General features: G+C 42.3%; 1 protein-coding gene across 6 annotated transcripts in view; it reads right to left on the bottom strand.

The window, feature by feature from the left end:
- The window catches only part of SHROOM3 (shroom family member 3), a 310,752-nt gene that overhangs the window by 193,156 nt on the left and 90,778 nt on the right, over positions 1–26,818 (bottom strand). For all 6 annotated transcript variants that reach the window (XM_087434456.1, XM_087434454.1, XM_087434455.1 and 3 more), the window contains exon 2: positions 1,566–1,720. In XM_087434456.1, coding sequence (XP_087290582.1) covers positions 1,566–1,720 — 155 coding nt within the window. The remainder of the gene's footprint in view (positions 1–1,565; positions 1,721–26,818) is intronic.

The raw sequence follows: 26,818 nt of genomic DNA, 5'->3' as shown, positions 1-26,818 counted from the left end.
TAATAATAAAAATCATAGCAGCATCTGTTGTTACCATGCAGAGTATTTCATTTAATCTTTCCAATCACCTCATAAAGTAGATATTTTAATCCCATCTAAAGATGAGGAAACTGCATCTTCAATGAGGTTAAGTAATTTGCCCAAGGTCACACAGCTAGAAGATGACAGCCCTGGAATTTAAACCCAGGTCTGATCTGACTCTGGCACCCATGCTTTGAGCCACTCTCCATCACTGGCCACCAGAGAAGCAACGTCTGGTTAGATGGCCCCAAAGAGGAACCAGATAGCCCAGAACACTGCAGAGAGTTATTAGAGCCTGGGGACATGGTGGGACCACACCCACAGCTGTGTTTTGCACTTGGGAGGAGCTGCTGTTGCCCTGAGCAAGGGCTCACTCAGTAAAGTTTGAGGAATGAATGAATGTAGGAGTGGATGTCCCATAATAGACTCTCTATGGAGTGAGTGATGAGAAGACCAGCTAACTTGTCCCATCTTGAAAACGATGTGACTCCTAAAGTTTCAGCCAACTTGAACATTCTCAAACATTATAAGATTTAGTTGCCATATGAGGCAGCTGAAACCTGATTATCGAAGAAATATTCAAAAAAACAAAAATAAGCCTAGGGCTTGGTAGGTCAAGGTATTGATGCTCAAGTGGAACCAGGGGCATCTAGACTCTTTTCTGGCTCTTCCATTTATCAGCTCTGCTACCTTCGGAAAACTCTTACTATAAAATAGGGCTAGTGAGCTCTCTCACCCTGTTCTTGCGCAGAGTAAATGAGCTAACATAGGTAAAACACCTGGATCAGTGCTTGGTTTGTAAGAATGAGTAAAAAAAATGAACTCCTTTCCCTTTTCCGTGAGCAATTCCCTCCACCAAGAGCTGGTTTCCTTCCAACGCGAGGCCGAGTCCCACGTACAGCAACTAGAAGGATGTGAACCTATGACATGCAACTATCTACTGGGGCTTTGGGGGGAAAAAATGAATAAATAAAATCTTTAAAAAAAAAAAAAAAAAAAAAAAGAGCTGGTTTCCTGGGAGTAGGGAACTTCTTACTTTAAGGCATTAAAAGTTACAAGCCAAACCTTTTCCAACAAAGGAACCACCCCGATCACAACCCGAAACACTAAAGAAAACAAACAGAAGAAATTTGTTTTGATGATGGTGGTGGTGTAGGTGAGGCTAGCGGAGGGAAGGCCACCTAAAGCTCCAAGCCACTTGCTGTCTCCAGTCCCACAACGAGAGGCTTCATAGAGCTCTGACCACATCTGGAATCAGGGTCACTTTTCATCAAGCCCAGAAATTTAAGACGTACAGTGAGGCGGACCTCTGCCAAGCCAATACCTGCTGGGAAAGCCAGTGTTTCAAAAGGGGAGTAGAGTGTGAAACGTCTTCACCCAACTTCCTCCTCACATGCCACAGGGGGGTGGGGAGGCAGAAGGATCACACGGCGAGGTTTAAAGAACAGGCTACCCAACCCAGCGCTCTCCCTGGAGGTGCGGCAGGGCGGGGTGGGCGGGGGCAGGTGTGGGAGGAACAGTGGGGCGCTCGCTGCCCAGCCTACCTGCGCACCACCAGCCTGAGCGTCTTGTAGGATCCTTTCACCAGGGAAACGGCCTCCCGTCTGGAGCTGCTCAGCGCGACCTCGTTGATGTGCACGACCTCGTCCCCGGCCCGCAGTTTGGAGCTCACCAAGTCCGCTTTGCCCCCTTCTTCGATCTGCTCGGAAAAAGAGAAAACCATGCGTGAGCAGCCCTGCGCCCTGCCTGGACACCCGCAGACCTCGACACACCACCTGCGACCACACCCCACTGGCGCCCAACCTGAGAGTAGGCGGCCTGCGAGAAGGCCAGACAGCCTCCTGTCTTCCACACCCTCTAGCACCCAGCACCCTGCCTGCCCACAGAGGGCGCTCAGCAGCATTAGCTGAAGGGACGCAGGAACTCAGTTTCCATCCAAAAGCCTCTATCCTACGGTGCTCACCACCTCACCGCCCTTTACATCTTCAACTCCCCAAGGCCACTCAAAGCAACTGTTATATTCCTTTAGAAGCTGAGTTCTTCTTGCCTCATTTTTTGGTCTAAAATTATAATTTATTGGATAAAGAAACTGTGGTACACCCAGACAGTAGAATATTACTCAGCACTAAAAAGAAATGAACGATTAAGCCATGAAAAGATATGGAGAATCCTTAAATGCATGTTAACTAAGTGATAAAGAAGCCAATCTGAAAAGGCTACGTACTGTATAATTCCAACTATATGACATTCTGGAAAAGGCAAAACTATGGACACAGTGAAAAGATCAGTGATTGCCAGGGTTGGGGGGAGGGAGGGATGAATAGGGGGAGCACAGAGGACGTTTAGGGCAGTGAGACTACTCTGTATGATGCTCTAAGGGAGGATATGTAACATGATAGCATAGAATGTACACCACCAAGAATGAACCCTAATGTAAACCATGGACTTGGGATGGTAATGATGTGTCAGTGTAGGTTCATCAGCTATAACAAACGTACGGCTCTGGTGGGGGATGTTGATAATGGGGGAGGCTATGCAAGGAAGGGGAGAACTGGGGTATATGGGAACTCTCTCTACTTTCCGCTCAATTTTGCTGTGAACCTAAAACTGCTATAAAAAATTGTCTATTAAAAAACTATAATTCATTCAACAAAGTCATTCAACACTTGCCTTATGCCAGAAATTGTTCCAGGTGCTGAGGCTGTAACAGTGGACAAAACAGACAGAAAGCCGTGCTTATCTGGTGCTTACGGCAGAAATGGGGAAGCAAACACTAAACATAATCAACAAGTAACTGATGTAGGATGTTAGAAGTTGAGGACGTGCTTTGGAAACTAACAGAGCAAAATAATGCTTGATTCAGCGCCATATGCCAATGGGTGCTTGTAGGATGTCAATAATGATGAAAGGGAATAAAAAGGGAAAAAATATAATAGAAACAAAAAATAAGTAAACAAAACCTGACCCATATTTTCTCTTTTTTCGATAATTACTCTCCAGAATTGCCCACATTTTCAAAAACCTTCAATAGGTCTTAACATATACAAAATGGACCAAATTCTTATAATGAATTTTTAAATTTCGCCCTTGCTAGCTGTTATCTTATTTTTAACTATTAAAATAATGTATGCTAAAATCAATAATTTAGTTTATTAGTAATGTTTACTAATTTATTAAATCATTACATATTCATTAATTTATTATAAAGGATGAAAATAATACAGAAAGTGAGTCTTACCCCTGCTCCCTGGTGCCACTCTCTAAAGGTAACCACTGTTTACAGTTTAGTTTATGAATTGCATATGTATATTTTTTTCTTTTTACAAAACTGATATCACACTATATGTACCTCCTGAACCATCTTTTGGCATTAACAGAGAGGCATTAAAGTGAGATGGTTGTGAGTTTGAGGAGTCTGAACAAACATTTTTCCAAAGAGGATATACAGATGGCCACAGGCACATGAAAAGACGTTCAACATCACTAATTATTAGGGAAATGCAAATCGAAACTACAATATCACCTCATGCCTGTCAGAATGGCTCTCATTAAAAAGACAAGAAATAACAAAGTGGAGATAGAAATAACAAGACAATGTGGAGAAAAGAGAACCCTCATGCACTGCTGGTAGGGATATAAACTGGTACAACCACTATGGAAAACCGTACGGAGAGTCCTCAAAAAATTAAGAACTACCATGTGATCCAGCTGTTCCACTTTTGGGTATTTATCCAAAGAACATGAAAACACTAATTTGAAAATATATTTGCACCCTTATGTTCATTGCAGCCTTATTCACAATAGCCAAGACTTGGAAACAACCTAAGTGCCCATCAACAGTTGAATGGATAAAGAAGTTGTGGTATAGGTATATATACAATAGAATACTACTCGGCCATAACAAAAAGATGAAATCTTGCCATTTGCGACATGGATGGACCTTGAGGGTATTATGCTAAATGAAATAAATCAGACAGAGAAAGCCAAATACCATATGATTTTGCTCATATGTGGAAGATAAAAAAAAACAGCAGCAACAACAAACAGACACAAACACGGAGATTAGATTGGTGGTTACCAGAGGGGAAGCGGGTAGGGGAGAGGGCCAAAGGGGTAAAAGGGCACGTGTATGCAGTGACGGATGGCAACTAGACTTTGGGTGGTGAACACAATGTAATCTACACAGAAATCGAAATATAATGATGTACAGTTGAAATTTATATAATGTTATAAACCAATGTTACCTTAATAAAAAACTTAAAAAAAAAAGAGTTTGAGGAGTCAGATACCCTAAGTAAGAGGAAGTCACTTATTCTCTGTAGGCTTCCAACTCCTCATCTATGAAGTCGGGACAATCATAGCACCCACTTCACAGAGCCACAGTGAGGATTACTGAGATGAGCTACCTAGATGGGTAAACACAGTTCCTGGCTTGTGGTAAAATTTCAAAAGTAGTAGTTATTGTTTTTATAAATCACATATCATGAAGATATTTCCATTCATAAAATATTCTACTATATGGGGCCGGCCCGGTGGTGTAGCGGTTAAGTGCATGCACTCAGCGGCTGGTGGTCAGGGTTAGGATCCCCGGCATGCACTGAGGCACCGCTCGTCAGGCCATGCTGTGGTGGCATCCCATATAAAGTGGAGGAAGATGGGCATGGATGTTAGCCCAGGGCCAGTCTTCCTCAGCAAAAAGAGGAGGATTGGCACGGGTGTTAGCTCAGGGCTGATCTTCCTCACACACACACTAAAAATTCTACTATAACATCTTGGTATGAACGTAACATGGTGTATTTAGCCATCTTCTATTGAAGGTTATTTCCTCTTTCCTTTCCACCCTTTTCATCCTACTAACCTTCCCTGCCAATCTTCCCAAATACACTGGGCACACTCTAACCTCAAGGCCTGTACACAAGCTGCTCAGGTTTCCTTCTACCTGAATGGCTCCCCCGGATCTGCAGCACCCTTGAGCCACCTATAAAGACTGCAATGTACCATTATGGTTAAGAGCTGGTGCTCTGGAACCAGACTGTATGGCTCTGTCATTTACTAGCTGTGTGACTTTGAGCAGGTTATTTAACTTTATTGTCCTCAGTTTCCTCTCCTGTAAGGTGATAGTACTTACCACAGAGAGTGTTGTAAGAATTAAGTGAGTTCATTATGTGAGTTCATCATTTACTGATTAAGCAAGTGTGTAAACAATGCCCGGCACAGAGTACATATTCAATAAAGGTTAGCTCTAATTACTACCCATCCCTTGAGGCCAAGTTCAAATCCTGTCTCCTTTAAGCCTTTCCAGGTCTCTCATCAATAGCCACCCCATCCCCTTGCCCCTGCAATCTGTCCTTTAAGAAGTAATCCCTTGGGGCCGGCCCCTTGGCTTAGCGGTTAAGTGCACGCGCTCTGCTACCGGTGGCCCGGGTTCGGATCCCGGGCGTGCACTGACGCACCACTTGTCCGGCCACGCTGAGGCGGCGTCCCACATACAGCAACTAGAGGGATGTGCAACTATGACGTACAACTATTTACTGGGGCTTTGGGGAGAAGGGGGGAAAAAGGAGTAGGACTGGCAATAGATGTTAGCTCAGGGCCAGTCTACCTCAGCAAAACGAGGAGGATTAGCATGGATGTTAGCTCAGGGCTGATCTTCCTCACAAAAAAAAAAAAAAGAAGTAATCCCTCTTTTCCCTATTTTCAGAGAATCAAATGAATAAAATAATACATAAACTGTGAAGTGACTTCTAAATAGTTTATTATTTTTATACTATTTCAACATGCTGCTTGTGGTCATCACACCCTGGCTTTTGGCAGAAGTATTTATGTCTGTGCCCGTTCCCTGACCACAGTCCCACCCCATCCCCGGCGTGGGCTGTGTACTCTTTGAAGATTGGAACCATTACTCCGTCTTTACTTACCCCAGGATGCCTCCCCAGAGCTTTGCACATAGGACCTCCTCAGAAAATATTGGTTCACTCATTCAACAGAGATTTACTGAGCATCTACTGTGTGCCAGGTGTGGAGCTAAAAGCTGGAGCTACGAAGATGAACACCACAGATGTGGTCCTGCTCAAACGGCAGTTTGTGGAATTGAATCCTCTTTGTATTATTTACCAATATTTTCAATAAAATGAGAATGAAATGAGACCTAGGAAATGATCTACTTCTTATGTAAAAAAAGGAAGTCAAGAAAGCTCATTTGTATAGTTTATATTATGTCCTTCTTGTGACTGATTAATGTGAAAGCAAACATTATGAGGAAGAATGTCATATAAAGAGTTTCAGCAACTAGAAGGATGTGCAACTATGACATACAACTGTCTACTGGGGCTTTGGGGGAAAAAATAAATAAATAAAAATTAAAGAGTTTCATTGTTGTTCACTGGTCTCATGAACTATTTCTATAACCCTCTGTATTTACAGAGTTTCACATCTCTTTTCACTTTGCACAGAAATTTTAGGTTTAAAATGCTTACTTTTAAAAAGTCAATTAATATAATTGTTTATAAATTTGAAAAAAGTGGGGGCTGGGACGATTTTTTGAAATGGTATTTATTTATCAAACATTAGTTGGGCACCTACTGTATATTTTGATTCTCAGATCTCTCCATACTCTCTCTTAGTGATTCATGCTGTCTTGGGATTTAATTATTACCAGAGATAACTTTTAGATCTTTTCTCTAATACTGATCTTTTCCATAAACCCCTATCGTGTATTTTCAGTTTTTTTCCTCTTCCTCCATTTTTCCTCCAAATACCCCTCCTTCATCATGAAACTTCTCTTTATCAACCCAGACAGAATCGCTCTCTTTCTCCTCTAACTGATTTCTGCCTGTCTTGAGACAAGCCACATCACCACCTTTGTCGTGGTGGGTATTGCTGATCATGCCCTATTCCCTCTTCTAGGTTTTAAACTCCTTGAGGTCAGAAACTGGGTGAACACACTCATTCTTTTACTCACCCACAGACATCTTTTGAGCATCTACCGCGTGTCAGGCACTGTTCTGGGCCTGGGGAAATGTCAATGAAGGAAACAAACTGTATTCTCTCTGAAATTTACATTCTAGTATATTTTAAAAATATTTCATACCTATGTATTAAAAAACATGCACATTCACTGAGGCAGGTCAGAGAGCCCACCAGGATAAAATCAAGGCTGGATTCCTTCTGTTCTTAGGGTCCTTAAATTCATCCATATAAATAACTCTCCCTGGGAGGTCAGGCAATTTCTAGGGAATCAAAGGAGCCCTGGGAGGTTTGCTTGGTCCTAGGACTCCCCCAGGGGCTCTACTTCAGAAGGTAGAGTCCCAGTAGCCCCAAGTGAGGCCTTGAATTGAGCGAGTTGGGCACGAGGTATAGACCCCTCGTCTAACGCATTTCAGCTAACTGAATTAAGGGCTGCTCTATCAGTTTGTGGATTACTTAGGACCCTCATGTTCCCCTCCTCCTCCCTTGCTGCTGCTGGTCCTTTCACCGTCTTTCTGTTTGGTAGCATCAGTGTCAGTGGCTATCCTGTTTGTTGGCCACTCACGTAATAAACCTGGTTGCCAAGAAAATTGAAGCTATTCGCTAAAACAAGGCTGTGAATTACCTTAATCCATTTGGTTGTCTCCATTTGTTATCACAAATGATAAATTGAGATACTGAGCTGCTTTTGCTGGTGCACTGGTGACAACATAATTGATTTCAATGTCCTGAGGCTCACTAAATGCATGCATCTTAAGTTTATGTCAATTATTCACACAGTTTATCTAAAATCATTATTATGACGTTTAAAAAAAATATTTACAGAAGATTTAACAATAATTTCCTTGAACTATTCATCAAAGAGGATTATACTTCTTCTAACCCCAAGCCCTGCTGATACTGTCTGTCAACAAGACTCAGTGAAAAACGAAGCTTATTATTTTAAACCTTAAGACCAATACTTGAGCGGCTAAAGGGGTCACTGGCATTGTTTGTAGAATTTCACCTGCATGGAATTTACTTATTCCAAGAATGTGATTGTCAAAAGGTTAAATGACTTCAGATAATACACCATGTACGACTGGGTGGGAAATCCCTAAGCCAGCGAACTGGTGAGTACACACCTGGAAAATTGGCATCCTTCTTCCCGTCTCAAATCCTAAATGTATCCACATGTATAGGATTAAATTGATTTTGCTTTGATGACCATGTGAGAGGTTGGTTTTTGAATCATTCATAGCATTTTATGTTGCTGTAAATTCAGCACCTAACAGAGTGCCTGCATATAAATAGGTGATTGATAAACATTTGTTGAGAAAATCTGGGGAAGCTGACTATAAAGAAATAAATACAGTACTGGGCGACCCACTCCATTATAAAAACACATTCAAAATATAGATATAGGCCCAAAGGGGGAGTTGTGTGTGCCCGTGTCAGCGGCTGGAAATGGTGTGTGGAGGGGCAGGAAGCCAGGCCCGTCTCCTGCCCTCTCTCCTAATTCCTCTGGCCCAATCTATGAGGAAGCGTGAAACTGCCATTTGGAGATTGGTCCTATGCTCTGCTTCTCCAGGTTTTGTGCCCTCCAAACTCAAACGCCTTGACCCTCTGCCTCCCCAGCCCTGTTCTCCATCTTATATCATCGTAGCAGCATTACCATGATCAATAAGCATGTCGTTGGCAGCAACCTAGTGACCCTGTTACAACCTCAATTAGATCAGGTCACACCTTTCCACATGACCTTCCTCATCACACTCAGAGTAGAAACCAAAGTCCTCCCTCTGCACCAAGGACCCTGCTGGATTTGGCCCCCTCACCTCCACCTCCTCCTGTTCTCCCCCTTGCTCACTCAACACCAGCCCCCTGGCCTCCTGGTGGCATGTGGAGTATGCCAGGCCCACTCCCGCCTCCGTCCTTGTACCAGCTGTTCCCTCAACCTGGAATACTTTTCCCTCTGATAACCATTTACCTTTCTCCCTCACCTCCTCCAGGTCTTTACACAAATTTAGCTTCTGGAGGGGGCCTTTCTTGATCTCCCACTAAAATTTCCACCTCCTCTAATACTACTTATCTTCCTTCTTGTCTTTATTTTTTTCTTTAGCACTTAAATCATGATCTAACTCGCTGTGTTTTTTACTTATGTATTTTGTTTGTCATCTGTCTCCCCACTAGATTGTCAGCCCCAAGAGGGCAGGGATTTGTGTCTGTCTTGTTCACTGCTGTATCTTCAGTGCCCGGAACAGTGTGGGGCACACAGAGGCGCTCAATATTTATTCTAAGAGTGAACATATCCTCATTGTCATTGCTACCAGCTGTTGAATGCCTTTTCAGTTCCAACAACTTCATCACATCTTCTTAAAAGTCACAAAGAGGGCTGGCCCTATGGCCTAGTGGTTAAGTTCAGTGCACTCAACTTCAGCAGCCTGAGTTCAGGGATTTGGATCCCAGGCATGGACCTATACCACTTGTCAGCCATGCAGTGGACCTATACCACTTGTCAGCCCACATACAAAATAGAGGAAGATGGGCACAGATGTCAGCTCAGGGTGAATCTTCCTCAAGCAAAAAGAGGAAGATTGGCAACAGATGTTAGCTCAAGGGGAATTTTCCTCACCAAAAAAAAAAAAAGTCACAAAGACTCTGTAAGACATTATCATCTCCTTTTCATACAAATGCGAACACTAAGGCCCAGAAGAGTCAAACAATTTGCTCAGGGTTGCAGAGTCAGTAAAACAACAGACCTGGGACTGAAATTCAAGACTCTGACTTCAGAGCCCACGCTATCCAGCCTGGTGCCTCTGAGAAACCCCCATATCTTTGTCCCCAAACTCACACTTCTTTACTTGTCTGCCTAATCCTTCCAGTGCCCAAGAAACCTGACACCCAGTACTTCTGTGTTCTGACCCTTCTCTTTCAGAGATCCTAAGAACTCTGAAGCTATTATATGAGCTCACAGGTCAGCAGAACTCACAGCTTACACATGAGAAAAAGAGTTGGCACGCACTGCTCCCAGGGCAGGGAGATGGCCTTGCCACATACAATATGTAATGACTTCCATTTGTGTGCAATTCAATTTGGAGTTTTAATTAAAATTGAACTCATCCTGCAGAAGTCTACCACAATTGAATTTCACCTGCATTCTAATGTCTAAATTCTTGAATGATTTTTTTTCCTTTCCTGACTACTTTCATTCCTAGATGATGACGAGGTAGGAGCATGGGAGGAAGGGGTAATTCAATAATTCACAGTCAATGCAACATGACGTGCAATTTGTTGTTTGTTTTGTGCAGTTGGTGATTTGATGACAAATACGTTCTCTATAAGTGCAAAAATTGTATTTAAAGCAATAAGCAAAAGACAGAAAGATAGAAAGATAAGTAGATAAAGAAATATATTAAGAATCTCTCAAACAAAGCTTTTGAGTGTTGTTTTTTATTAACTGGGGATTATCATTACTCACAACCTGGTGGGTATTCTTGATTTTAAGCTGTATGTAAAATGGGGACAATGAAATAAAACAAAATAAATAAAAGTTCCTCCCAGGAACTCTATCTGGCTCTCAGGTCCTATGAAATTAATAAGCATTTTTTGGAATGCAGGACTAACTGCTGGGCTTGAAACAAAACAGAGAAACATTCCCATGAGTTGCACCGAGTGACATGAGGGTACAGCCGTGAGGCCTCCGTTCTCCCCACCCGCTTCTCATCCAACCCCAAATCATGAGGTTTATACTGTTGAAAATTCCTTTTTTGGATCATAAAATGGTATGTATTGTAGTAGAAGAAAGACCACTGGGTTAGGAGTCAGGTCCTGTGCTCTAATCCCGACTCTGGCCCTTTTTGTCTGTAGGGCCCCATATGAGTCTCTCATCCATAAAATATGGGTAATATTGTTGCTGTGCATTATGATGAGACAGTGCCTTAGAAATGGAAATGTGTGTTTCTCACACTTAAAATGACCAACAGGGAAAATTCCATAATTTTATTTTAAATTGAAATACATATACAACTGTTGCTATTAAAATTATATAATCACTTTCTTTTGTTATTTTCTTTCTTTCTTTTTTCTTTTGTGAGGAAGATCAGCCCTGAGCTAACATCCATGCCAATCCTCCTCTTTTTGCTGAGGAAGACTGGCCCTGGGCTAACATCTGTGCCTATCTTCCTCCGCTTTATATGGGATGCCGTTACAGCATGGCCTGACAAGCGGTGCCTCAGTGCGCGCCCGGGATCCGAACCCGGGCCGCCAGCAGCGGAGCACGCACACTTAACTGCTACACCATGGGGCCGGCCCCTGATATTTTCTAAATAGGAGGTATATTATTTATTTTGCAAAGTTCGTCACCTGGATGGAAAGCCTAAAAAGAGAGGTGGAAGCAGTGTGGTGTTTAAAGATGGGCGTTCTAGAGTCAGACCAAAGTGGGTGTCAATCTCACTTCCATTACTGGGCGATCTTGGGCAAAAGATGCATCATCTCTGAGCATCCGTTTCTTTAGCCTAAATATGGGACAAGAAGACTCACCACACAGAGTTAGTGTGAGGATTACATGAACTAACACATAGAAGTTTCTTTACACAGAGCAAGGGCTTCATAAAGGTGTGTTTCATGAATTGTGGGGTTTTCTGGTTTTATTTAATAAGTTTAATACTTTTCTGACTGTTTTCACCACAAGAATATATGTGTTAGCGACTGCAAGAGACCAAAGGGAAGAAATTCGCTGGAAGAAGGAGAGAGGTTATTTTCTTAGTCAAAGAACAGGAGTTAACTTGATTTATAAGTGAAAGAGGAGACAGTGTCCCCTTTGGAGGGAAGCTTTTATTTCAGAGAGAGGTCCTGGGGCAGGAAGTTACCCAGTGACGCTCTATGGACCATCCAAATGAGCTGCAGCCCTGGAAAACCAAGACATGCCCACAGTTCTTGATTTACTGCTCACTGAGCGGAAGGTACTGATGGCAGAGGTAGGATAAAAGTCAAGCGTCACTGATTTCACCTCAGTCACTCAACTTTCCTCACTGCCTGAAGAAAAGTTCACAGACCCCATCTCCCCCAGGATGGTTGATTCCAAAGAAAAAACAAGTTTGGGTTGTAAAAAGTTGAGTAGTCAGTATTTATTTCCATTTATATGTTTGTTTATATATACCCTGCCTCATCTTACAAAAGATTTGAGGCAACTCCTTGTAAATACAAAAGAACAAAGGAAACAGTTGAGGGAATCTGAGCAAAAAGGAAAAAAGCAATAACATAAAAGCTAAGAATAAGATTAACTGCAAGAAATGCATTCCATGCATGGGGATTCTTATTATCTGAGCATTCATTATCCAGGCCTTCACAGTTACAAGGATTCATACGGAGGCAGAGTCCTTATAGTTCAAAAATATTCACTAGTGAAGAGACCAGCTTTGACATAAGGCCCCACTCAAACAGTTTAGCACCAGCCTCCATCTCCTGCTCTTGCATCCATGTGTTTGTCAGTCTGGTTGGATGTGGAGTTGCAAACAACCATTACAACAAGCAAATAAAATGCAAATCAATTGCAGTTAATTTGCATATCTTTCAAAAGAGGCGGGCTATAAAATAAAATGCAAATCAACTGCGTACTTAACTTGAATATCTTTCAAAAGAGGCAAACTATAAAAGATAAAACATCGAGCTATCTTAAAATTTTGTGAGAAAATTAGGACCAAAAAAGTAAACATAATCAATTCTTCATTCTGAGGATTTAGCGCATGCTTGCAATCGTAACTTAAAATATTTTAAAAGTAAGGTTGAATAAAGTTAGTTTTGTTTTTCAACGACATAATATAAAATCATATTTTGGTCCCTGTTTTAAAGTGAATTCCCTTCAGATAGTTTTTTTCTAGTACAGTTGTTTGCAGCTAATAAGAACTACCTGGAGTATAGTATAGTGCAGTTTTGGCTCTCAGCTTCTTGGTGGCAAAAGCAAAAAGAAAGCAGGCTTAATTAGAAATGTCATAGAGGGGGCCAGCCCCGTGGCTTATCGGTTAAGTGCACGCGCTCCGCTACTGGCAGCCCGGGTCCGGCTCCCGGGAGCGCACCGACGCACCACTTGTCCGGCCGTGCTGAGGCAGCGTCCCACATACAGCAGCTGGCGGGATGTGCAGCTATGACATACAACTATGTACTGGGGCTTTGGGGAGAAACAGGGGGGAAAAAAAAGAAAAGAAAAGTCATAGGGGCATAATATAAAAACGGGAAATCATTGTGGAGCGTTGGGATGATAGTATTGAAATCTACTCTTGGAGGAGACTTAAGACCCTTAGTGGCTAGGAAGAGTTCTAAGAGGGTAGAGACCATTCTTTCTAAATTGCTTTGTGTTTAGCTTAACAGCGTCACATGCTAAATGCCTAATGAACACAGTGGTGGTCATTAATGCTGTTTAACAAGTATTCCTGGCTCTCTACCTTGGCTGCAGTGAAAGTGTTCCTCTTTCTCTGAGTCTTTCCTTGGCTGGGACTCTTGCAGTTCACTGGAGCCATGTAGCTATTTCTAGTAAATGTGTTTTAAGCAGAAACATGGGCTGGCCCCGTGGCTTAGCGGTTAAGTGCGCGTGCTCCAATACTGGCGGCCAGGGTTCGGATCCCAGGCGCGCACCGACACACCGCTTCTCCGGCCATACTGAGGCCGCGTCCCACATACAGCGACTAGAAGGATGTGCAGCTATGACATACAACTATCTACTGGGGCTTTGGGGGAAAAAAAGGAGGAGGATTGGCAATAGATGTTGGCTCAGAGCTGGTCTTCCTCAGCAAAAAGAGGAGGATTAGCATGGATGTTAGCTCAGGGCTGATCTTCCTCACAAAAAAAAAAAAAAATTAGGCAGAAGAAACATGTCACCTCCAGACAGAGACCCTCCAGAGTTTTCTTTCCCTTTGGCATGGTGACTGGCAACATTTGAGATGCTGAATGCTCTGTCAGCTAGGGTCCCTGAGTAACTAAAATGAGCTGTCCCCCTGAAGACATATCATGAGCATTTAGAACGAGCAAGAGATAAATCTATGGTTTAAGCCACTGAGATCTGGGGTTGTTTGTTACTGCAGCATAATCTAGTCTCTTCTGACTGATACAAATATCATCATGCCAGTGATAGAAAATAAAAAATAAAATAAATGAGTTGTGCAGAGACAAATTGCATATGCTGCTCAGATCCCACAATAAAGATTTCACCTGGAAATGATGATATTTTAGATAATTTAGGCAAAAGTAGGCCCAGGAACAAAACTGGATCTCTGACGTGTGCTCCAGCCTATTTTTCTCCCTTCATTTTGTGGCATGTGAATCTTGCCCAAATATATGTGGCCATGAGAGTCCCTACTTCTTACATATGTAGTGAATACTTGTAATGTAGATTAAGCTTTAGAAATGCAACTATTCCTATTGAGCTGGGATGGACTGAAAGATTATTATCAACAAATGGATGGACAACTCTGGGGAAAATTTATTAATCATAAAAGAGAATACAGAAGTAGAGATAAAAGAAAGAGGGCCTGTTTTGGAGAAACTATAGCTAATAAAAGTAAGAATGGCTGCAAAGAATGGATGCTAGAAAAAGTATGCAATCCTGAAAGCAAAAGAATGGGGAACCACACACACGAAAAAGAGAGTGAACACTGACTGCAAGATACTAGGGCCCAGGCAGAGAAATTCTGAGGACTGAATCCAGGAGTGGACTTCAGGACAGTAATTGAGAAAGCAAGGTCAGAGTTCACTCATTTTATTTATTTTATTTATTTATTTATTTATTTATTTTTGAGGAAGATCAGCCCTGAGCTAACATCCATGCTAATCCTCCTCTTTTTGCTGAGGAAGACCGGCTCTGAGCTACCATCTATTGCCAATCCTCCTCCTTTTTTTTTCCCCCAAAGCCCCAGTAGATAGTTGTATATCGTAGTTGCACATCATTCTAGTTGCTGTATGTGGGACGCGGCCTCAGCATGGCCGGAGAAGCGGTGCGTCGGTGCGCACCCGGGATCCGAACCCCGGGCCGCCGGTATCAGAGCGCGCACACTTAACCGCTAAGCCACAGGGTGGCCCTTCACTCATTCTAGAATCGAGGGGTGAACCTGGGACTAGAACCCTATGCAGGAGGGTTTCCTATGTAGCCAAGTGAGCTGAGGGGAGTGAGTTCTGACTAGGCCTAGGGAAGGTACTATCATGTGGATTAGGGTTAGGGAACCAAGCCAACCCTCGAAACATACAGAGTTCCAGGCTTTTAAATTGTCTTATTATTTACACATCCTCAGGTTCATTTAAGTAAAGCGATTCTGGGTCAATATTCAAGGAGGTCTCTTCACACACCGCAGTGAGGTCCTTTCTGCACTATATGCAGCTGCCTGTTAGGGAACCAAAGAGGACGCCTGAGGCATGCAACAACTTCCTGGCTGGTCTTCCTGACAGTTGTCTAGTCCCTGCCCCACCTCTGGCCCCATATTGGTCCTCCACAGGTCACCAGAGAGGCCTAACTGTAGCAAGTCTGACTAGAGCACTTCCAGACGTAAAATCCTTTTGTGGCTTCACATTTTTCATGAGATGGTCCAAATTCCTGAGCTTGACAGCTAAGCTCTTCACTTTCTGGTCCCTGCCTGCTTCTCCTGCCTTATTTTTCGCCACTCCCTCCCCTTCAGCTACACCGAATCTGTGTACGGCTTTTGGGTAAGCCATGTTCTCATATGCCTCCAGAACTTTCCACATGTAGCTGCCTCCTCTCCAACCCTCAGAACCCCACAACCCTCAAACTCATCTTTCAAGACTTAGTTCAGTGATCACCTTCTCTAGGGAGCCATACCTGAACCCCAGAGACTGGTCACATGCCTTTCCTATGCATCCCTCTGTACTCTGTCACAGCACCACCCCACTGAGGTAGTTGTCTGTTTTCTTGACTGTGTCCCCCACTACACTGTTACCTCCTCGAAGGACCAGACACAACTTACTTGTTTGGGTATCCTTTGCACCTAACACAGTGGCCGAGTCATAGCAGATGTTCAACATCTGTTTGAAGAATAAATGTGGTAAATGGGGGAATGCCATGGTCCCGAGCTTTCCTGTTTGGATGAGAACTTGCTTGCCCTGCCCCTACCCCACCCCATCATTTCCTTATCTGATGGGGAGAGAAAGTCTGCCATTCCTGGAGTGTTCATAGTCTCTTTGGTGTTTCCCCAGGTTTTTTAGGCCCTGGGCCCTTCCAGTGGAGCTCTAAGCAGATTGGCATATTCTCTTCTACCAAGGCCTATGCTACTCTCTATCCCTATGGCTCACATCAGCTCTGCACTATAAGGCTAGTAGCAAGGACCACAGCTCCAGACATCAGACCTCGGCTTTATCACTGTATTAGTTTCCTATTGCTGCTATAACAAATTACTGCAGGGGCCGGCCCAGTGGCGCAAGCGGTTAAGTGTGAACGCCCCGCTGCGGCAGCCTGGGGTTCGCCGGTTCAGATCCCGGGCACGCCGCCGCACTGCTTGTTAAGCCATGCTGTGGCGGCGTCCCATATAAAGTAGAGGAAGATGGGCATGGATGTTAGCCCAGGGCCAGTCTTCCTCAGCAAAAAGAGGCGGATTGGCAGCAGGTGTTATCTCAGGGCCGATCTTCCTCACAAACACAAAAAAATTACTGCAAACTTAGTGGCTTAAAGCAACACAAATTATTTTACAGTTATGGAGGTCAGAATTCCAAAATGGATCTCACTGGGCTAAAACCAAGGTATCATCAGAGCTGTATTCTTTCTGGAGGCTCTAGGGACAAATCTATTTTCTTGCCTTTTCTAGCTTCTAGAGGCTGCCCACATTTCTTGGCTCATGGCCCCTTTCCTCCATCTGCAAAGCCAGCAATGGCCAGTCGAGCCTTGCTCATGTTGCATCACTCCAACACTGACTCTCCCGCCTCCCTCTTTCATTCATGAGCACCCTCATGATTACACCAGTCCCACCCAGATAATCCAGGAGAATCGCCCCAATCTCAAGGGCCGCTGATCAGCAACCTTAATTCCAACTGCAACCTTAATTCCTCTTTGCTATGTAATATAGCATATTCACAGGTTCCAGGGATTAGGATGTGGCCATCTTTGGGGAAGGGGAATTATTCTCCTTACCATAACCGCTTACTAGCTGCGTGACCTTAGGCTAGTTATTTCTTTCCTCTAAACCTTAGTTTACTTTCCTGAAAAATAGAGAAAGTGATAATAACAGCACCTACCCCTGGGGATTGTTGAGAGAATAAAAGTAGGTTGTGATAATGAATGTCAAATTTAGCACGATACCTGACACAGAGTAAGGGATCAATATATGTTAGCCTTTATCATCATCATCATCATCATCATCGTTGCTAGGGGGGAAGCAGGCAAAGAGGTTATACACACTCCATGCTCTACTCCTTACTGGAGTGGAAGGAGCATCCTCTAGAGGCCTCCTGCCTTTCCCCCATCCTCTTTGCCTTACCCTTATTTCAAGTGGGTGCAATAAAGAGGAGCAACACCAGCAGACAAGGGGCCACGGACTCCAAGTTGAGTCCTTTGAGCTTCTGGTGTTTGAACTCTCTCTGAAGTTGGCCACTGGGCTCTCACATCATAAGAAGGGGCTTGTGAGGTAGTTCCAGTTCCAAAGAAGTTTCTCAGAGTCCCCTGAACACGCGGAGGAGCCCTGGGAACCCCTAGGCTGTGACAGGGGCAAAACTCCCCAGTTCCTGGGGGGGCGGGGGTGAGTGTGGCCATGTGTCTGTGTGTACCCATGTGTGTGTGAGTCCTTGCCTCCTCAGCAAGTACCTGGTATTGTTTTCCCTCTCAGTGAAGTCCCTGAGCCCTGCAGTCATTATGTGCCGCACCCCAGTGAACTCCACGGAACTACAACGAGGAGAGAGGCCAGGCCTGGTCAGAGAACCAGAGGCCAAAGCCGGCTAGGCCTCAATCCCCTCTTTCTGCTCCATTCAGATCAAAGACTTGGACGAGCACTTTCTTTAAATTTAAAGGCATTTATTTATATCTTACCCCATTCTTCAAATAATTTTGGGCATCTTAGTTGGCATGGTTATTCCATGTTCTTAAGAAAGACCCTTTCAGTTGCCCCATTTGTTTACGTTTAAGTCATAATGTTTTCTTTCATTAGACTGATTCTGCTGTATTTATTCATGGAAGTATAGCATATTATGTAAAATGTACATATATGCATAGAACACCTATTATAATGTACATATATAGAGAGTGCATATATTAACCGTTTTACAAATAAAAGAAAGAGAACTTCTTTTCATTAACCCATCAATGGAGAGCTTGGATCTTTGGAAAACAAATACAATCTACAAATTACGCATGTATTTCACACATTTCATAAGTGTATAGATAAGTCCACTTCTTATCACCAATCGAATAGGAATAGGAATCATAGGACAATAGTTAAGTGTACGCACATGCACACACACATAAAACACACACGTCATCTCATTTTAGCTAACAATTTTCAACTCTTCCTTCATCAGATTTATGTCAAAGTTACTGACATACTAAAGTGATCAGGCTTTAGTTTCATCTTCTCTTTTTTTCCCTACTCCTGGTCTGGGAGTAATTCTAGTGATCAAAAACTAAAATCAGTGGCAGGAAGAAGAAAAATGACAAATCTTGAGATGTTTTGAATGTTTGATCATCCACTCCTAAAAAAAATGCCTGAGCTATTGGATCGCTAGCACTTAGTAAAGATACCCTAGTTCTATTGTTCCAAGACGCATTTCGTTAAGCGCCTAATGGTTCAACTGGATATTCTACTGCTTCCTAAGGAAAAGTCCATTTGATCAGAGAATCAGTATGAGATTCATTTTAACCTCATGAACTATTTGTTTCCCAAAGTTTCCCCCATGTTTTAAAATTTATGATATTGAGAGAGTTTTGGCTTGCGACAAACAACTGTAATGGGACAAGGGTGGCTACTCTTACTGCTATTAGCTCAGCGGGACTAACTTCTTTGTCTCTACAAAAGAATTCTCAGGGGTGGCTGAGCTGGAAGGAAACCAGTAATAAAACTCATGCAGGCTCCCCACCTGTACAAGATAACAATAGTGTTCTATTAGTCACCATTGTGAACGACCAACATTTTCAAGTTGGATGACATTCCAGAGGCCAGAAAGATACCTGAGCAGTAACTGGCAAAAAGATTTCTTCACTCTGGAGTTTTGAACAATGATTTGTTTATTTATCTTTCTATCAGAGCCATATAGTGGTTAAGCTTTGGAACCAGACTGCCCAGGTTCAAATCCTGCCCCCGCGCTCAGAAGCTATGCGACCTTCAACAAGTTATTTGACCTCTCTGTGCCTGTTTCTCTTTCCACGAGATAAGGTTAATAATACCCTTCACAGGATTGTTGTGAGGATTAAGTAAGTTAATGCATGTAAAGTGCTTAGAAAAATGCTGTTTAGTAAATACCCAGTAAATGTTTGTTACTCTCAGTAGCTTAAATTCTCTTCCATAAATTAGGAATCCTAATACCTCTTTTATATACCTCACTGGTTATTTTAAGTTAAGATTAGAAAAATTTTATGAATTTTGTAGCATGGTACACTACAGTAAACTATTAGGGTGACTCTACGTCAATCTGGAGGTCGGCTTCATAATTTCAACCATCCCTAGAAGAAGGCTTCTGATTAGAAGCCAGGTGCTGGAACAGCTGGAAGCTGGGAAGAAAACAGTAGAAGCAACAGCAGCATTAAGGCAAAGGAAGGAAAGATAGAAGGAGGGAAAAGAATATCTCTGGCTGTGGCTACTATCTATTAGGAGCTTGACAGGCATAATGTCAATTAATTCTCACCAACTCTTTGAGGTAGGTATTTTGTCAACAACAAAACTAGGACTTAGAAGATTATGTAAGTTGCCCAAGGTCACAAAGTTGTAAATAGCAGAGCCAAATCCAAACCCAGGTCTGTCCAAAGCCAAAGCCCATCACCCATTCTCCCACTCAACCTTAAAAAAAGGCAGCACCCACTCCTTCAAAAGAATAAAGCCATTCACTGTGTTAGTGGAACTAAACAATAGTGACGGCCAATATGATGACAGTTATCGAGGAAAGGTTACGACTGATCAGTATAGCCCTCCACCCTACTAGTGAGCAACAGGTTCTGGGGAAGCTCACTGAAATGAGATCATTATCCAGCAGTTGGGACACTCCAGCAACCAAGAGTCAGCTCTATCACACTTGACTGCATTGACAGAGATGGCCAAATGAGTAGATAATGGTGCCAGAAAGAGAATAAATATGTGTTGCATGAATGAATAAATGAATGAAGGAAAAGTACAGTAAGCCCTTAACACTTAAGGATATTTTAAGTCCTTCACAAATACCCAAATTCCAGAACATTTTCTCTAACCCCACCCCAGCTTTGAACGGCCTGCCATCAGATTCCCACTGCTATGATGCTTCCTTATTGTAGTCATCTGCAAACCTCAGGTCACTCCTCCTCATTCCCTGAAGATTTTTACCCACTGACTCGCTGTGAGACCTGTCACCAACATTACTCCTGCCACCACGCTTATGATACCCATAACCTCATAGGTGATCCGCCGGTACTTGGGCCTCCGTCTTCCTTGACTCCCTCCTCCAACCCAACTTGCTACTCGCTTCCATGGTCAGACCCTAGCTCTTGTCATTACCAATATGCAAACCCTCCATAATCTCGATTTCAAACACGCCGCTCTCTGACCATCTCCTCCTATCTTTTTTTTGTAACAGTTTTATTGAGATATAATTCACATATCATAAAATTCACCCTTTTAAAGTATATAATTGAATGGTTTTTAGTGTATTCACAGAGTTGTACAACCACCACCATAATCAACTTTAGAATATTTTAATCACCTCCCCCCCGCAAACACCATACCTATTAGCCTTCAACCCCTCCTCCCAACCCTCCCATTGCTCCCAGTCCTAGGCAACCACCAATCTACTTTCTCTCTCTATATATTTGTCTATTCTGAACATTTCATATCATACAATACATGGCTTTTTGTGACTGGCTGCTTTCACTTATGTTTTCAAGGTTCATCCAAATTATAGCATGTATCAGAAATTCATACGTTTTTATTGCCAAATAATATTCTATTGTATGGATATCCTATATTTTATTTATCCATTCATCAGTTGATGGACATTTGGGTTGTTTTCACTTTTTTGCTATAATAAATAATGCTGCCAAAAACATTTGTGTACAACTTTTTATGTGGATGTATGCTTTCGTTTCTCTTGGGTCTATACCTAGGAGTGGAATTGCTGGTTCATATTGTAATTCAATGTCTAACATTTTGAGGAATTGCCGTACTGTTTTCCAAAATCACTGTACCATTTTATAACCCCACCAGCTGTGAATGAGTGTTCCAATTTCTCTACATCCTCCTCAACACTTGTTACTATCTGTCTCTTTTATTATAGTCATCCTGATGGGTATGAAGTGATATCTCATTGTGGTTTTGATTTGCATTTCCCCCCTTCTCTTTTCAGTTTATTTGCTCTAATACTCTGACTCCAACAATGTTTTGATCCCATAAAAACATACCTTTCATTGGTCCTATGGCTCTTTCACTGCTTCTCACCCATTTCATGTGCTCGCTTCCTTCCTTACCCATCTTAATGTCCATGGACTATCATTATAATCAGTTATTTGCACAAACCCTCAGCTCTTTTGCTCTTCTTTCCCTTCCTCATATTCAATTGGCAAAACTCCAGTCTTAGCTAAATCCAGCTCTCCACCTACTCCACATTTTTACCTACACAGATGAAAGTGGCTGGTCTCAGTTTAAATCCATGACCTTCAACCTCAAGTCAGCCCCTTTTTTTTTTGTGAGGAAGATCAGTCCTGAGCTAACATCTGACGCCAATCCTCTTCTTTTTTTCTTTTCTTTCTTTTCTTTCTTTTTTTTTTTTTTGCTGAGGAAGATTGGCCCTGAGCTAACATCCTTGCCCATCTTCCTCTACTTTATATAGGACACTGCCACAGCATGGCTTGACAAGTGGTGCATTGGTGCGTGCCCGGGATCTGAACCCACGAACCCTGGGCCGCTGAAGCAGAGCACACACACTTAACCACTTGTGCCACTGGGCCAGCCCCTCAAGTCAGCCCTTAATGCTACCTGGCAATTCTAAATCCATTAATTTAGCAATCTCAAATGGATTCTTCCACTCCCCTGTTCAATTTCACAGCTTTGTCACTGTCCTGAAACTTCCAACCCTTCATTACCATCCTCACATCGTCTTTGCTTCCTATTTCACCAAGAAAACAGCTGCAATCAGAAGAAAACTTCTCAAACTTGTACCACCACATGGACCTCTCGATCTTTATCTCTATATATACTTTGTCATCCTTTCTGTTAAAGGGTGGACCAGCTACATTATGCTCTATAGCTACCTGCACCATTTGTTCACTAGATTCCATCCTTTATCACTTACTCAAGGACACTACTCCACAATTGTCCCTTCTCAGGTATTATCACATTTCCCCCCTCTATTGGATTATTCTCATCACAAAATGGCATTCTATTATTTCTCCCGCTTGGGAAAAAAAACAGCAAACCTTTCAATCCTACATCCTCATCTACCTATATCCCTTTTTCACTCTATAGCCTGTATCTCATTTGAACTCCAGGCTCATATATTCAATTGCCTGCTGTTGGATGTTTATTTGGCATCTTAAATTTTACAAGGCTAAAGTTAATCTCCTGGTGTTCCCCTCAAACCTGCTCTTTTATGGCAAATAGCATCACTATCTTCCAATTTCTCAGACCAAAAACTTTAAGAAAGTCTCTCTCTCATGACACATCAAATCTATCAGCTAAGCCTAAATTGCTACCTTCAAAATACGTTCACAATCTGACTACTTCTCACCATTTACACCGCTACTGACCTGCTCTGACCTGCCACCATCTTCCGCCTGAATAATTAGTGGGATCATAACTGGTGTTCCTGCTTCTGTCCATGTATCTCTTCTAACCACTCCACATCCCTACCCCATAGTGTGTTTTCCTTCTTTTGCATTTTTTCTAGCTTTATTGAGATATTATTGACATATAACATATGTAAGTTTAAAGTATACAAGGGCCGGCCCCGTGGCTTGGTGGTTGAGTGAGCGCGCTCCACTGCTGGCGACCCGGGTTCCGATCCTGGGCTCGCACCGACGCGCTGCTTCTCTGGCCATGCTGAGGCCGCGTCCCACATACAGCAACTAGAAGGATGTGCAGCTATGACACACAACTATCTACTGGGGCTTTGGGGGGAAAAAATAAATAAATAAAATCTTTAAAGTATACAATGTGATGATTTGATACACATCCTATAATGTATTTTCAGCACAGCAGCCAGAATGATCTTTTTAACACTAAGTCAAACACATCATTCCTCAGCTTAGAACCATCTAATGCTTCCCAATGCACTTGGAGTAAAACTCAAATCCTCTTACTGGCCTTCAAGGCCCTACACAAGCACACAATCTGGCCCTCTGTATCTCCTTGACCTCTTCCCCTTTCATTCTCTCTTGGGCTTACTCTAGTTCAGCCAACCTGGCTTCCCTGAGATTCCCTGACCTGTCCAAGTATACATCTACCGCATGGTCTCTGCGTTTGATGGTCTCTTTGTTTGGAACACCTTCCCCCAGGTAGCCTCATGGCTCATTCCCTCTACTCCTTCAGGTCCGTTGTGTTATTCATAAATTTAGCAAAAGCTGTTCCTAATCAGATACACAGAGTAGTCGCAGAAAATTGCTGGGGCAGGTTGGAAGAAGAAAGAGAAGAGAAAATAAAAGGGATATTTAAACTCTGAGTGCCTCTCATTAGGCCAGGGTCTGGTTGCTTTATTATTTGGTTTAATCCTCACAACCTCTGGGATGAGAATGGTTATATCCATTTTACAGACGAGATAGAGACACCAACGGATTAAGTCGTAATCTCTAATAAATCTCTAATAAATGGTGGAGCTCGGTGTATAATCAAAAATCTAACCTCAAAACCTATCCTTGGTCGACTACATCACAGATTTCCAGTTTTCTACGTAGTTGAGAGCAAGCTGGGAATGGATGCCTATCACAATATTCAAATATTTGCAAAAGTAATCAATATGGCTTATCATTATAAGTTCTTCACCTTGACTCTACCCTAAAATGAAACTTCTGTATGCTCAACGGAGGGTTAATTAGATTCCGGAGATTCCCAGCAATCTTTCAACTAATTATCTGGGATCATTTTTGCAAGATAAAAATTCCATCGAGAGGCCTACTGCACACGAATGCTTGTCAGCAAATTTACTCCTTCCCGTTGCTACTAAGAAGGTATAAACAGAAGGTCCTGGCCGTGAAGGAAACGAAAGGAAAGTAATTTGTTAATGGCCTTACTCAACAGTGCCATTTTCCAAAATGCCGTGCTGGGTGGCCCAAATATTTAGAAATCCATGCTCCATAGATCTTCTTTTAAGATGAGTTGTAACCCCGGGTGTTGTGCAGATGCCTGAGAAAGCTCGGGGTGTCTGGCTCCCCTGTTATTATGCTGCTGTAAGGCACCCCCCACATCCATTATCTTTCAGTCATCAGCTCGGCATTTCTTCCTCCCCCTCTGGCCTATTCTTCTCGCCTGACCTCTGACTCATGTATTTGCTTTTCCCTGTCTGGAATCCTTGACCAAACTAACTTCAATCACTCAAAAACTCTGTGCTGTAAGGAGGGAGATGGACGTGGGGGAGCAGTGACAATCAAGCGACTCATATAGAATTGTTTGCAGCATGCCTCCTGGCCAGTCTCTTCCTACTTATTTTATGGTGATGAGTTATTGATTAAATGACCATGAACCATCTGTGAGGAACTGGTTTCTATCATAGGTTGGTTTTCTATAAACATTAAATCAATTCAACAAAATAGCTAATTGAAAATGTCTTACCAAAACTGGTTTCTACATCCCACAGTTGAAGTTTGGGAATGAAATGGTGGTCAGGCTATTATGGAGCAGTCCCCTAAGTTTTATTAATTGCCATTAGTATAACTATAGTTATATATAGTTATATACATATAGTTATATATATATAGTTATATATATATATAACTATAACTATAACAATTGGAAATGTTTCCCAGGTGCTAATTAGTCTAAAGTGAATCAATTTAATCCAAATAACAATCCTGAGAAGTCAATTAGTATTGTACCCATTTTACAAAGGAGGAATGTGAAGTAACTTGCCCGAAGTCCAATATTAAATATGGAGGAGGAGCTGTAATTCAGACTCAGTTCAACTCCAAAGTCCATTAGGCAACGCGCCTCCTGATGGCTGGTAACATCCAACGGAAATGATCATTTTTTTCTGCATGTCTTGGCGTGTAAAAAACCCAACATATTGAGCACCTGCTGTGTGCTAGGCTGGAAGATAACAAAAACAGTAATGGACTCTGCTCCCTTGTAATCTAGTTGAAAAGGAATGACCTATAAAAAAGAAAGATAGCTAGCAATGCAAAGTAGCATATCCCAAGTGTCAAATATGAATTAGAAATGGGAAGTTCTATGTGCGCGTTCAGACCAGAGAGTAACCACTGAGGCCAGGCAGGACTAGGATGGTCTTTTGGAGGGAAGGGGTATTGGCCTGGACCTGGAAAGCTCTTAGGCCATTTGCTATAAGGGCTCTTGAATTATATAAAACACGCGCCAGAGAGAAAATCTTTTCCACAGTCCCAAGGAGGAAATTGAAACAAGGACAGGGGAGCACATGTCGTATTAAGGGCCAATTTCTCCTTTTAGAAAAATGCTGATGGGTCATAGGCCATGTGTGCACGGCACAGACTTTAAAACAGCTGTCTTAATGTCTAGAAATTATTCATTATTTATCTGAAATTCAAATTTAACTCGATGTCCAGTATTTTTATTTACTAAATCTGGCAATCCTACTTTCATCACCACATCCCATTGAGGACTGCCTTCCTTGAATGTTTTTTATTGACTTTGAAAAGAAGAACCATTAGAAAGAGGAAGGAGACCATTCAACTTCTCTGACTGGGAGCTCGATTTGGTCATTACAGCCAGAGGTGAGTTCAGGGTGGGCAACCTCACATGAATCAAACTCATAAGAGACTGATGTGTATATCCAAACCAATCAGAATTGTGGCGTTCCAAACCACCATGCTTTTGCCCAGTGTCTGAATGCCCTTCTTCCCATCCCTCATCATTTGCTTGGTAAACCCACTCATTCATTTATTTATTTAGTCAATTCATTTATTGAGTTAGCCAATATCTGTTGAGTACCTCCTGTGTGCCAGGTACTGTATTAGCAGCTGAACACCCATACTTCCCTCGCTGTTCAAGCAACAATAATCATGATAATAGCTAATATTTATTAGGGCTTGCCATGAGCAAGGCACTGTATTAAATGCTTTATGTCTATTAAGTTTATTAAGTCATTTACTAGACATAAAGCATTATGTATTTACTGTATTAAATGCTTTATGTCTATTAAGTCATTTAATCTTCATATAACACTATGATATAGTTACTATTATTATTTACATTGGACCAATAAGGACATTGAGACATATGGAGATTTAAAAAACTAAAAAGAAACAACAAGCCCACTTGTTTGTGGTTATACAGCTAATAAATTTTGTAAGCAGGATTTGAATCTAGCAGTTTCCGGAGTCTGTATAGTGTCTAAACACTACATTAAACTCTTTCCTCCTTAAAACCCTTCCCTCCAGACTCTCCCTTCCCCTAGGTTAGTCATTTCTCCCTCGGGGCTCCTGTACCACTGTGAACTTAGTGAACTTCACTAATAAATTTGTTTCACTGACTCACAGAGTCTTTGCTGACATGTCTGTCTCCTCAATCAG

This window comes from Ceratotherium simum, chromosome 8 (assembly GCF_057802395.1).
Source record: "Ceratotherium simum simum isolate JZ-2026a chromosome 8, ASM5780239v1, whole genome shotgun sequence".
In the NCBI taxonomy this organism is placed as follows: Eukaryota; Metazoa; Chordata; class Mammalia; order Perissodactyla; family Rhinocerotidae; genus Ceratotherium; species Ceratotherium simum.
The sequence above is the reverse complement of the archived record's forward strand: the minus strand, read 5'-3'. Positions and strand labels throughout refer to the sequence as shown.